This window comes from Lynx rufus, unplaced genomic scaffold (genome assembly GCF_022079265.1).
Source record: "Lynx rufus isolate CCGP_SWC_20201006 ecotype Redwood Valley unplaced genomic scaffold, mLynRuf1.p SCAF_1, whole genome shotgun sequence".
NCBI lineage: Eukaryota > Metazoa > Chordata > Mammalia > Carnivora > Felidae > Lynx > Lynx rufus.
Genome location: NW_025814823.1, coordinates 8692403 through 8706206, shown reverse-complemented (window position 1 = coordinate 8706206; position 13804 = coordinate 8692403). Strand labels below are relative to the sequence as shown.

Here is a 13804-nt window from a genome sequence, read left to right as displayed (position 1 = left end):
GATTTTTTTAAGATAACACCAAAAGCATAGTCCATAAAAGAAACAAAAATTGGACTTCGGGAAACTTAAGAATGTGTATTTTTCAAAAGCACTTCTGGGAGAACCCAAAATAAGTCACAGATTGTGGGGGGAATGCATACATATACATATATATACATATAAAACCCTTCAAAATTCAGTAAGATGGAAAACCAATAAAAATTATAAATTTTTGAATATTTTACCAAAGAGTATGTACAGATGTCAAATAAACATAAAAAGATGCTCCACATCATAACATCATTCGTTATTAGGGAAATGCAAATTAAAACCGCATAAGATACGGGGTGCCTGGGTAACTCAGTCAGTTGAGTCTGACTCCTGATTTCGGCTCAGGTTATGATCTTGTGGTTCGTGAGATCAAGCCCTGCACTGGGCTCTGTGCTGACAGTGCAGACACTGCTTGGGATTCTCTCTCTCTCTCTCTCTTTTTTCCCCTCCCCGCCTCTCAAAATAAATAAATAAACTTTAAATCTACACAAGATACCATTATACACCTATTACAGTGTCTATGACTTAAAAAAGTGACCATACCACCTATTGGCAAAAAAAAAAAAAAAAAAAAAAATGTGAAGGAACTGGGTCTCTCGCACACACTACCACTGGGAATATAAAACGGTACAACCACCTCGAAAAACAGTTTGGAAAGCCTTTTAACATTTTTAGAAGGTTAAACAAATAACTACCGTATGACTCAGGCATTCCACTCCTAGATACTTCCCAAGAAAATCAGAAGCAGATGTCCATACCAAGACTTGTACCAACATGCGTAGCAGCTTTGTTTACAAGAGCCAAATCCTTGGAGGAAAAGCCCAAAGATGCATGGATAGGTAATGGATCAACCGTGGTATCCACGCACTGGAACTTTACTCAAAGTAATCGAGCTGAGTAAAAGCAGCCAGAGAAAAGTAGAGTGCATACGACATGATTCCATTTATAGAAAGTTTTAGAAAATGTAAACTCATCCATATAGGGACAGAAGGGGGACTGGGGTGGGGTGCAGAGGGGTTAGGGGGTTAGGATTCCCAAGGGGCACCGGGATGGTGGATATATTTGCTATCTGGATTGTGGTGATGGTCTCTCGTGTGTATACGTGTCAAAATGTATCAAAATGTTTGCTTTACAAATGTGTGTTTTCCTATTTATTAGTATTACAGTAACACCACAAATTTCCTTTTGTTTCATATTTATTTGGTATAAATATTTCCTTTCATGTTTAACCTTTTAGTATTCTTACATTTAGATGTGTGCTTTGTAAGCAGTCTAAAGCTAGATTTCACAGCATCTCACATGCATCTAATAAATGTTCTTTGTTCAATAGGTGCCCGTTTCACAGTCATTGTGGGCATTTAAATAAATTAATACATTTAAAGAGGTTAGGACAGTACCTGGTACCCCGGTTTACAGTAAGAACTCAAACAGTAACTCCTATGACTGCTACAATTTTTGTGCTTAAAGAAAATCTTGTGAGGTTACACTCCATTCTGTTCTACAAAGGGGTTAATGCCTACCATATCAACTTCCATGATAAATGGTTTTCAACCCTCAAGTGATGTTACCTCGTTTCTTCATATCTGAAGGTAAATAAATGTCTTCCTCATTGACAAAATTGCAAGTATTCGATGGCTGTTGGTTTTCTATCTTTCTCTTTTTAGAAGCTATTATTATCTCTTGAGGTCAGACCTTCAAAGTCTGTGTCAATTATAAATTACTTCTACACAGAGAAGACTCTACCTCTTCAAAGCCCGATAACATTTCATTTTTTAACATAAAATGATGCCAACGGCTGGTTCATTTCATCTAGAGTCAGAACACATCGGTGTATGCACGTCAAGCCCCAAAACAATCACGCGTATCGCAGGGGCCGGCACTGCTCATCAACGACATTTGAACAACATGAGTGACAAGTTCAAGCCTACTCCCTGAATGAACACCCTTCGCGCTTCTTAAATACCTGGTGAGTGAAGCTTGGTGGTTGCAGCCACTGTTCTCTTAGGGGACGAAACAGCAGGTTTATTAGCATCTTGATCTTTTTGTACTTCTTTCTTGGATCCTAATCAGAGTTTAAAAGGAGAAAAAAAGAAAAAGAGCAAGTTACAACTCAAACAGTAACACCAGTCGTTTGTCGAAAGGGAGGTTTAACAAAAGGCAAACGGAACAAAATAACATTTCGGTGATTTGTCGCTATGGTCACCACCCCCTGTGCTTCGGGGATGACGCTCGTTTACAGCACAGGGAATTTAGTAGTGGTGGTCAGGGGAAGGAGCACACTGCTGTCTCTGATGGGACGAAAAACGCCCCTGTCTCTGGAGGTCACTGCACCCCAGTGACTCTGACAAACTATCTGGGAATTAAAGTTGTACTGTCCCTAGCGGCCACCTCGGTCTGGCCACCTCTTCCTGCCAAAACAAATTTTCAGAAGACAGAGATGGAAGCTGCAGCTGAGCGCAACTGCTAATGACCTCAGCATCACCGAGACCCGAGCCACGGGGGACATGGTCTGCCTCTAATTAATTTCCATGCAGCTGGTCCACAGAGGTGACCTAGAGAGCCTTTTAGCTCTCGTGGCTGCAGCTGAGCCTTCCTGGAACCTGTTGTCAGAGCTGGCCCCAGCAGAATGGAATAGCCTGAGCGTGAGCAATAACTAAGAACAGCAGGTGCACGCTCCTCAAATTATGTCCAGGAGCACAGTGCAGTTCCCCTTGTGTGCTGGCCACAGACACTCACCTTCACCAGAAAGTCAAAGAACAATGGATGGCAGATTAGAGAAATAACACAGACATGGACGTACCTAGACCTGCCTCCACTTTAGCAAGCTTGGGATAGCAAAAAAAAAAAAAAAAAAAAAAGAAAGAAAAAAGAGAGAGACAGAGACAGAGACAGACAGACTCACACACACACACACACAGAGTGAGAGACACACAGAGAGAGAGGACCCAAATAGATAAAATTACAAATGACAGAAGCAGAGGTCACAACCAACACCACAGAAATACAGATATAAGAGAATACTATGAAAAATTATATGCCAACAAACTGGGCAATCTGGAAGAAATGGACAAATACCTAGAAACTCAGAAACTACCATAACAGAAACAGGAAGAAATAGAACATTTGAACAGGCCCATAACCAGCAAAGAAATTGAATCAGTTATCAAAAACCTCCCAACAAAGAGTCTTGGGCCAGATAGCTTCCTGGGGGAATTTTCCCAGACATTTAAGGAAGAGTTAACACTTATTCTTTTCAAATTGTTCCAAAAAATACGAATGGAAGGAAAGCTTCCAAACTCATCTATGAAGCCAGCATTACCTTGATTCCAAAACCAAAGACCCCACCTATAAAGGAGAATTACAGGCCATTATCTCTGATGTACCTGGATGCAAAAACTCTCAATAACACATTAGCAAATCGAATTCAACAGTACATTAAAAGAATTATTCACCATGATCAAGTGGGATTCATTCCGGGGCTGCAGGGCTCATTCAATATTCACAAATCAATCAACATGATACACATTCATACAAGAAAGGATAAGAACCATGATCCTCTCAATAGATGCAGAAAAAGCATTTGACAAAACATAGCATCCCTTTTAAATAAAAACCCTCAAAAAGTAGGGATAGGAGGAACATCCCTCAACGTTATAAAGGCCATATAAGAAAGACCCACAGCTAACATCATTCTCAATGAGGAAAAACTGAGAGCTTTCCCCCTGAGATCAGGAACATGACAGGGATCCACTCTCACCAGTTTTGCAACATGGTATTAGAAGTCCTAGCCTCAGCAATCAGACAAGAAGAAGAAATAAAAGGCATACAAATTGGCAAAGAAGGCAAACTTTCACTCTTCACAGATGACATGATACTCTACGTGGAAAAACCCAAAAGGTTCCACCAGAATACTGCTGGATGAATTCAGCAAAGTCACAAGATATAAAATCAATGTACAGAAATAGGTTGTATTTCTATATACCAATAATGAAGCAGCAGAAAGAGAAATTAAGGAATTGATCCCATTTATAAGTGCACCCAAACCATAAGATACCTAGGAATAAACCTAAACAAAGAGGTAAAAGATCCGTATGCTGAAAACTATGGAAAGCTTATGAAGGAAATTGAAGAAGACACAAAGAAGTGGAAAAACATTCCATGCTCATAGAACAAATATGGTTAAAATGTCAATACTATCCAAAGCAATCTACACATTCAATGCAGTCTCTATCAAAATAACACCAGCATTCTCCACAGAGCTAGCTAGCTAGCTAGCATTCTCCACTCTCCAAACAATTCTAAAATTTGTATGGAACATAAAAGGCCCCGAATTGCCAAAGCAATCCTGAAAAAGAAAATCAAAGTTGGAAGCATCACAATTCTGGACTTCAAGCTGTGTTACAAATCTGTAATCATCAAGATAGTATGGTAGTGGCACAACAACAGACACATAGATCAATGGAACAGGATAGAGAACCCAGAAATGGACCCACAAATGTATGGTCAACTAATCTTTGACAAAGCAAGAAAGAGTATCCCATGGAAAAAAGACAGTCTCTTTAGCAAATGGTGCTGGGAGGACTGGACAGCAACATGCAGATGAATGAAACTAGACCACTTTCTTTCTTACATCGTACACAAAAATAAATTCAGAATGGATGAAAGACCTAAATGTGAGACAGGAAACCATCAAAATTCTAGAGGAGAACACAGGCAGCAACCTCTTTAACCTCGGCCATAGCAACTTCTTACTAGACATGTCTCTGAGGCAAGGGAAATGAAAGCAAAATGAAGTCCTGGGACCTCATCAAGACAAAAAGCTTCTACACAGTGAAGGAAACAATCAGTAAAACTAAACGACAACCAATGGAATAGGAGAAGATATTTGCAAATGACAAGTCAGTTAAAGGGTTAGTATCCAAAATCTGTAAAGAACTTATCAAACTCACCACCCCAAAACAAATAATCCAGTGAAGAAATGGGTAGAAGACATGAATAGGCACTTTTCCAAAGAAGACATCCAGATGGCCAACTGACACATGAAAAGAGACTCAACGTCATTCATCATCAGGGAAATACAAATCAAAACCACAATTAGATACTACCTCTCACCTGTCAGAACGGCTAAAATTAACAACTCAGGAAACAACAGATGTTGGCGAGGATGCGGAGAAAGAGGAACCCTTTTGCACCGTTGGTGGGAATGCAAACTGGTGCAGCCACTCTGGAAAACAGTATGGAGGGTCCTCAAAATATTAAAAATAGAACTACCCTACAACTCAGCAATTGCACTACTAGGTATTTATCCAAAGGATACAAAAATGCTAATTCAAAGGGGCACAAGCACCCCAATCTTCTTAGCAGTGCTATCAACAGTAGCCAGATTGTGGAAAGAGCCCAAATGTCCATTGACTGATGAATGGATAAAGATGTGATATGGTGTGTGTGTGTGTGTGTGTGTGTGTGTGTGTGTGTGTGCGCACACACACATATACGCATATGGGCACACACACACACACACACACACACACACACACACTGGACTATTACTCGGTGATCAAAAAGACTGAAATCTTGCCATTTGCAACAATATGGATGGAACTAGAGTGTATTGTGCTAAGCAAAATAAGTCAGTCAGAGAAAGACAAATATCATATGACTTCACTCATGTGGAATTTAAGAAACAAAACAGATGAACATAGAGGAAGGGAAGGAAAAACAAGATAAAAATGGAGAGGGAGGCAAACCGTAAGAGACTCTTAAAGACAGAGAACAAACAAGGTTGCTGGAGGGGAGGTGTGTAGGATTGGCCAAATGGATGATGGGCATTAAGGAGGACACTTGTTGGGATGAGCACTGGGTGTTGTAAGTGATGAATCACTGGGTTCTACTCCTGAAACCATTACTACATTGTATGTTAACCAACTTGAATTTAAACAAATAAATTATTTACTCTTAAAAAACAAAAGAATAAAAGCGAGTTTTCCTACTGAAGGGGGGAAAAAAAGTAAATCTTGGGGATGGCTCCTTAGATACAGAGCATACGTCCAGTTTCTACTCCCCAAAGCCTACAGGCCACTCCTCTCCGGCAGGTAAACTGCTGATGGCCATTTGGTGGTTCTTCTTCCAGACCTCTTTCTAGGTATTTATAAATACTGTCTACCCAAATACAAATACAGATATTGGTTAGCTAAATGAATCCTATATTGCAATTTCGTTTTACCTACCCACATTTTTAAATATCTTTCTCATATCAGTGTATTTATAGATCTTTTTTAAATGCCACATACTAATAGGCAAAAATGTACCATAATTCATTTACCCATCCTCCTGTTGATGAACATGTAGACAGTTTGCAAGTTTTAGCCATTAAAATAGCTAATGTGCTACAATACGCATTCTTCTACTTGTTTCTTTGCACACAGGTACCAGTGTCTTTATAGGAAAAAGGCATAGGAAGAGCTTTTGCTGGATTAAGAGACTGCTCGTTTGTTGTATTGCTAGACACAGTCCAACCGTCTTCCACGAAGAGTCACTATTTACACTCCCAACCAACAGTGCATGAGGGCAACTCTCTCTACGTGCCCCACACCCTACTGATATCGGGGTCTCAGTCATCTTAATGTTGGCCAGACACGTAGCGTCTTTTCCGATTGGTCACGTGCATTTCTTTGCTTGAAAATGACCTAATTAAATCCTTTGCCTATTTTTTCTTACTGATGTATTGAGAACTCTTCATTTATTCTGGATATTAATCCTTCCTTGGCCTGCCATATAAATTATATTTTCCCAGCCTTCCGCTTTTTAAAATTTATTTATAGTATATTTCATTGTACTACGATTTTCGATTGTAGCGTGTTCAAATATGCCAATTTTCCCCTTTACAGTTTTTTTTTTTTCAACGTTTATTTATTTATTTTTGGGACAGAGAGAGACAGAGCATGAACGGGGGAGGGGCAGAGAGAGAGGGAGACACAGAATCGGAAACAGGCTCCAGGCTCCGAGCCATCAGCCCAGAGCCCGACGCGGGGCTCGAACCCACGGACCTCGAGATCGTGACCTGGCTGAAGTCGGACGCTTAACCGACTGCGCCACCCAGGCGCCCCTCCCCTTTACAGTTTTAAAAGCACTATGACAGATTACTCATATGTATGTGAGCATGCATGGGTACGTGTGTGTGTATATACATACATATGATGGTGGGGAGAGACCATTCCAGAAGTCTGGAAGGAGAGGCAGGTATTTGGATCCACCCTCCCCATCTTTCGTTCTCTCCTGGTCTGACTGGGCTCTCACTTTCCCTGCACGAGTGGACCTGCCTCACCGCCTCTCTGTCCTTACTCTTCAGCCTTCTGTTCTTTCACCCACAGACCTATCATCGTCTCCTCTGCTTTACTGCTTTTGGAAAGACTCCTTCAGTCTCCTTGATGGAACCCTTCTAAAAGCTGAATTCTCTCTTGTATTTCTCCCCTGCTTTTTTTTTTTCTTCTCACTGTCAATACGCTTCACGGCATTTAGTTAACACACCCCGCCCCATCTTTCACATCTCAGTAGGTGGCACCATCATTCACTCACTGGGCTCAGGCCCCAATAGTAGGCGCCCTCTTGATTTGTGTCTGCCCCCTGTGCCCATTTGGCCCATCAGCAAAGCTTGTGGGCTCTCCTCTGATTCCATCCCAGGAGCACCCACTTTCCTCCCTTCTGCTCCCTCTGCAGAGCCCAAAGCCACCAATTCTTCTTCCCCTTCTACAGCTTCCGACCCGATCTGCGGCTCCCACTCCTGCTCCCCTACACCTTATTCTTCCACAGGAGCAGATGAATTCCTTCAAGTCTAAATCAGAACAAGTTATTCTCAATCTTGAAACCCTCCAGTCACCGCCCAAGATACTCACGGGGAACTATAGACCCCTTGTCACATCCCTGGGGCCCTACAGACCAGCACAAACCCAGAGAAATATAATATGAGCTACTTGTATCATTCAAAATTGCCTAGCGGCCACATTTAACAAGTCAAAGGTATAATGCAATTAATTGTAACAACATCTTTGATTTAATCCAACATATTCAGTTATCACTTCAACAGCTGGCCGCCATATTTGAGTTCTCAACAATGGCTCATGGGCCACTGGCCACCATACTGAGCAGCACAGCCCCAGATGATCTGTCCCCTGGCTACTTCACAGGCACACTATGATAGCTAACTTTATGTGTCAGCTTGACTGGGCCACGGGGTGCCCAAACATTTGGTCAAACATTATTCTGGGTGTTTCTAGATGAGATGAAATTTAAATTGGCAGACTTGAGTAAAGCAGCTGCCCTCCCCAATGTGAGTAGGTCTCACAGAAGCTGCCAAAGGCCTGAGCAGAACAAAAGGCTGCCTACGAAGGAACTTGGACGGCACTTCACGTTATATAATTTATATTATGTTATATATTATATAACATAGAAGTTATATTATATACAACATATACATATTTTCTATATATTTGGTCTCTCTGTCTCTATAAAATGTATTACATATCCAGGTATGGATATCCTATCGGTTCTGTTTCTCTGGAGAACCCTAATACACACATGGCACCATTCTGCCCTCCGTCCACACACTCCAGCCACACACTAGGCCGCCAGCTGTGCAGGTGCTCAAGTAAGCCACACCTCCTCCCTTTCCGGGCTCTTTAGCTTGAGTTCCTCCTGCCCAGAACATGCTTCCCCAAGACCTTGAGCACGGTTCACTCATGCGTTCATTCAAGTCCGCACAACCGATAATCTTCAGAGAGGCCGTGCCTGACACGACAGGTGAAATAGCCTTCCTGCCACCTGCCACTCTCCCCTTCCCTGGCTTCATTCTTCTTCATAGCATTTATCATACTCAGAAATATATGATGTCCTTCTCTGTTTGTGTACGGGCCACCTTCCCCACTAGGTCATCAGCTTCAACCACAGGGCCGCACTCATCCCTGGAAAGCATGGCCATTCAGTCAATGCCGCCTCCTCCCGCCTGGGGTCCCGAAAGTGCACCCACCCCTTTACTCCATGGAAGCCAGGCCCACCCTTCAGAGTATCCAACGTGTGGCTCATCCATTCTTCTCATCCCTCCTCCCACTCTGATTTTAGGCATCAACAAATATGGAAGGTACTGAGACTCATGGGAGCTGAGACATGTTAGAGGCCCAAAGCCTGCATTAAACACGATGCTTTAAAAGAAAACGAAACATGAATATTTATTCCGCGTTTCCACATTTTCCCTTCAGCCTTCATGGAGAGCAATTCGGCAGCTTCTATCAAAAACTTAAATATTGATGTACTTGACCTAGCAATGCTGTCTCTACAGATCTCTCTTTGGAAGGCCACCACAAGTATGAAAGGCTTAGGTACAAAGAGACTTTGTACATTATTCACAATAATAAATGAGAGTAAATAATCAAAATGCACCCTGCGGAGTGGTTAAATAAATTATGTTATATCTATTCTATGTAGTTTTCTGTAGCCATTAAAAAGACTGAAGTAGCTCTCTATTGTACTGGCACAGAAGATGTCCATGATAAAGAAAAAAGCTAGTTGTTGAACACTGTGCATTGTATTATCCCATTAAAAAATTCTTTTTTTAACTTTTACTCAGTTTTGAGAGACAGAGACAGAGCATGAATGGGGGAGGGGCAGAGAGAGATAGACACAGAATCCAAAGCAGGCTCCAGGCTCCAAGCTGTCAGCACAGAGCCCGACGCAGGGCTCGAACTCATGAGCTGTGAGATCACGATCTGAGCCGAAGTCAGACGCTTAACCCATGAGCCACCCAGGCACCCCACATATTATCCCATTTTTTATCACACAAAATGCTATCTGTACTATAGTTTTTAACTATGTAAGCAGATTTGAAAAACACCAAGTTGTTCATAATGGTTACTTCCGAGCAGTAGGATTGGAAGGGATTTTACTTCTCATTTTACTATGCTTCTGCATTATTTTCATTTTTCCATGATGATCACTTATTACTTCTATAGTAAGAAATAAACAATAAGAGGAGTGAAACCAAAACCAAATGAAAATAATTTGTCTGATCCATGAAAGGATTAAGGAGAGAAACCAGCCCAGTGCAACCAATTCTACAAGAACAACTTTGATGGAAGGTTTCACGGTCCCTCCCCCAGGAATGCAATGCTGCCTAGAAAATGCTTGGGTGGTTCTGGGAATTCCTGATGGCATGGAAAATTACAGCAATCAGTCAAGACTTTCAGGACTTTTCGCAGTTTTCTTATAGTCCAGCCTCAGCCTAAATGTTTCCTAAGTACACCATATGCTTCCATATAACTCTGTGAGAACTCGGAGAGATGGCAGAGTGGGTTGCGGTCTCACGGTTTTCCTCCTGTCCCTCTGGCCGCTCTCTCCCTCCCTCCTTCGCTGTGCCTTCCCCCATTGCCTGCGCCCGAGTAAAGCTGTCCCAGGCTTCTGCTTCGGCCTCCTCCCGTCCACTCTTCTGGCTGTTCCCGCCCCTCACTATGCTCGCACCAAGCGGCACACACTGGTGACTATCAACTCTGTCATTTCCAAACCAGGTGGGCCCAGACATCCTTCCTGAGATCCAGACCTGGTTTTCACGGCCAATGAGACACGAGCACAGCCTACGAGACAACCAGATCGCCACGCCCCAAATGGGCTCTCAAATGACCCCTCTTCCTGTATTTTCTTTCCTGGCCGGTTGTTCCCCTGGTCACTGAAACCAGAAGCCGGCGAGACTTCTTTCTGCTTCCATATCTGATCGGCCACTACCTGCTGCCTTGTAAAGCAGCTCCTCGATCTGGCCGTGTACCCATTCTCACTTTTAGCCTCAGCTCAGTTCTCACTAGGCCAGTTAGAAAAGGCTCCTAGGTGCTTTCTCTGTCCTGTCTCACCTTCTTCATGTTTACCTAATTCATCCTTCTTGACGGGTGCTAGGATGACTGACCTTTCTTTTTTTAAATTTTTTTTCAACGTTTTATTTATTTTTGGGACAGAGAGAGAGACAGAGCATGAACGGGGGAGGGCCAGAGAGAGAGGGAGACACAGAATGGGAAACAGGCTCCAGGCTCCGAGCCATCAGCCCAGAGCCCGACGCGGGGCTCGAACTCACGGACCGCGAGATCGTGACCTTTCTTAATCATTAACGGATCACATGATTTTACTTCTGAAGCCTTTCCAAAGCTTTCCGAGGACTTCAGTAGCAAGCCCCAACTCTGTGGCATGGGATGTGTAACCTCCGGGGTCCCGCTTCCTCAGCCACCTGCCCCTGCGGTGACAGTGCAGCATCCATGTGACATTCTGTGTCTTCCCCTAGGCTGTTGTCCTAGGCTGGCGTGCTCCATTTCTCCTCGGTCTGGCCGGACCGCTTCTGATCATCCTCAAATTCAGCTCACCGCTCTTTGCCGAAGGCTTCTGTATCATTCCCTGTGGCTGCTGGGACAAGTGACCACAAACGAGTGGTTTAAAAACAACACAAATGTATTCCAATTCTGGGAGGCCAGAAGCATGAAGTCGGTCTCACTGGGCTAAAATCAATGTGTCAGCTGGGCTGATTTCTTCTGGAAGTTTCAGGGGAGAATCTGTTTCCATGCCTTTTTCAGCTTCTAGCGTTCCTTGGCGTGTGGCCCCCTCGCTCACCTTCGAGACACATCCCTCCGATCTCTGCTTTTGTCCTCACATCTCCTCTAACTGCTCCTGCCTTTCTTGTACAGGGACCCTTGTGATTACACCGGGTCCATCCAGCTAATTCACGATGATCTCCCCATCTCAAGACCCTTCACTTAAGCACACAGCTGCAAAGTCCCTGTGGTCATGGAGGGTTAACACACAGCAGTTCCAATGATTTGGGGGCCGTTATTCAGCCTCTTTGTCTAACCAAATGAGTAAGTGAGGAAACTCTTTTCACTCACCAAAAAGGCACTACTTTCTTGGTCTATATTAGTCCCCTGAATCCCTATCACTTATTTATGAAGATTTTACTAATCTCCCCAAGTCTTCTTGAATAGCTGTCTTTCCTTAAACCCCACTCAGCTTTCCCTATTTCTTTCCCTCCAGTGCAGATGGCACACCTCTACGGACGTCTCTTTGGCCTGTTCAGCTTCTTTTAACAGCAGCTGTGCTCACTTGGGCGAACTAACCTTTCCTTCCCCATGGTTCATGTGTCTTGGGGGGGGGGGCTGACCCCACCTGGATCTGGAGGTGGGCATGTGACCAGCCCTGCCCAGTCAGAGCTCTGCATCATGCCGGTGGGACAGAGCATCGTAGTTTGAGAGTAAAAACAAAATCCAGGTGGGGATAATGAGAGCCTTCTCTCACAAATTTTGCTGGAATTACTAGAAAAGAATTCCTTTTCTTTTTTTTTTAACATTTATTTATTTTTGAGACAGAGAGAGAGCACGAACAGGGGAGGGTCAGAGAAAGAGGGAGACACAGAATCTGAAACAGGCTCCAGGCTCTGAGCTGTCAGCACAGAGCCCGATGCAGGGCTCGAACCCACAGACTGTGAGACTGTCGGACGCTCAACCGACTGAGCCACCCAGGCGCCCCAAGAATTCCTTTTCTGACGGATGTGTAAACTGGTGGGATGTAAGCCTGAACTGCCATTGACTGTCCCTGTCTCTGCGTGGGGAGGGCCTCTGTAAAGCAGCCAAGCCAGTGGAAAGTAGGGACTGGAGACGAAGAACATTCCCGATGTCACTGTTTAAGGACCTGGGTACAGCCCTACTTCACGGTAGCAATATCACCTGGGCTTTTCAGTTACATGATCCAAAAATCCTTCTGACCTTTTGCATTCTTTTGTACCTAAGGCGGTTTGATTAGGTTTCTGTGAGTTGCAACCAGACAAGGCCTGAAAATGCCAGTCAGAGAAAGTAGCTCCTTCATAAATATATACACGTGCTCATGCCTTATGGGTTCTTAGTCAAAACTACTCATGTACCTCCGTGTGGACCTTCTGTACGTGGAGATTCAGAGCTCTACAAAGGAATGCATGTGTATAAAATTCAGAGCCCTACTGGGGGAGCTTTTAGGGTGGGAGGGAGAAGGGGCTGGGAGGGGGAAGAAATACCAGCCTCACTGGTATCAGAGGATAAGTTCAAAGTCTTTTTTTTTTTTAAAGTGGAATCCACACCCAACGTGGGGCTTGAACTTACGACCCTAAGATCAAGAGTCAGATATTGTACCAACTGAGCCACGGTGGCACCCCATAAGTTCATAGGTTTTAAAAAAATATATTTATTTATTTATTTTGAAAGAGAAAGTGTGAGTTGGGGAAGAAGAGAGAGAGAGAGAGAGAGAGAGAGAGAGAGAGAGAGAATCCCAAGCAGGCTCCACACCGTAAGCGTGGAGCCTGATGCAGGGCTTGAACCCATGAACCGTGAGATCATGACCTCAGCCGAAGTCAGACACTTAATCAACTGAGCCATCGAGGCACCCCAAAGGTTCATAGTTTTAATTCGAAACTCTGTTACTGATAATATCTACCCCAGTGCAGGCAATTATTGGAAGTTCAAAGAGTCCTAAAGTGTTTCACTATGTATAAAGCAGCAAAAAAGCATCACAAAGGTCTTAAGTTGAAAGGTTCTGCCTAGAAATCCATACACAGTTGCTCAGCAAAAGAAAAAAAAAACAAGAATAGTGTAAAATGTCAGTTTCTCATGTGGACAGGGCCTTCCCCAGTGACACGAGTGAGTGTGGCAACTGCCAGGAGAAGACCCACTTCGTGTTTTACCCCTGAACGGGACATGGTAAAGTGACTAACACCCCGGTCATCACAGGT

At 43.5% G+C, this 13804-nt stretch overlaps 1 protein-coding gene across 3 annotated transcripts in view; it reads right to left on the bottom strand.

Moving 5' to 3' along the window:
* Positions 1–13804, bottom strand: part of MTUS2 (microtubule associated scaffold protein 2) — a 374790-nt gene that overhangs the window by 145058 nt on the left and 215928 nt on the right. For all 3 annotated transcript variants that reach the window (XM_047078256.1, XM_047078267.1, XM_047078275.1), the window contains one exon: positions 1994–2092. In XM_047078256.1, the coding sequence (XP_046934212.1) occupies positions 1994–2092 (99 nt within the window). The remainder of the gene's footprint in view (positions 1–1993; positions 2093–13804) is intronic.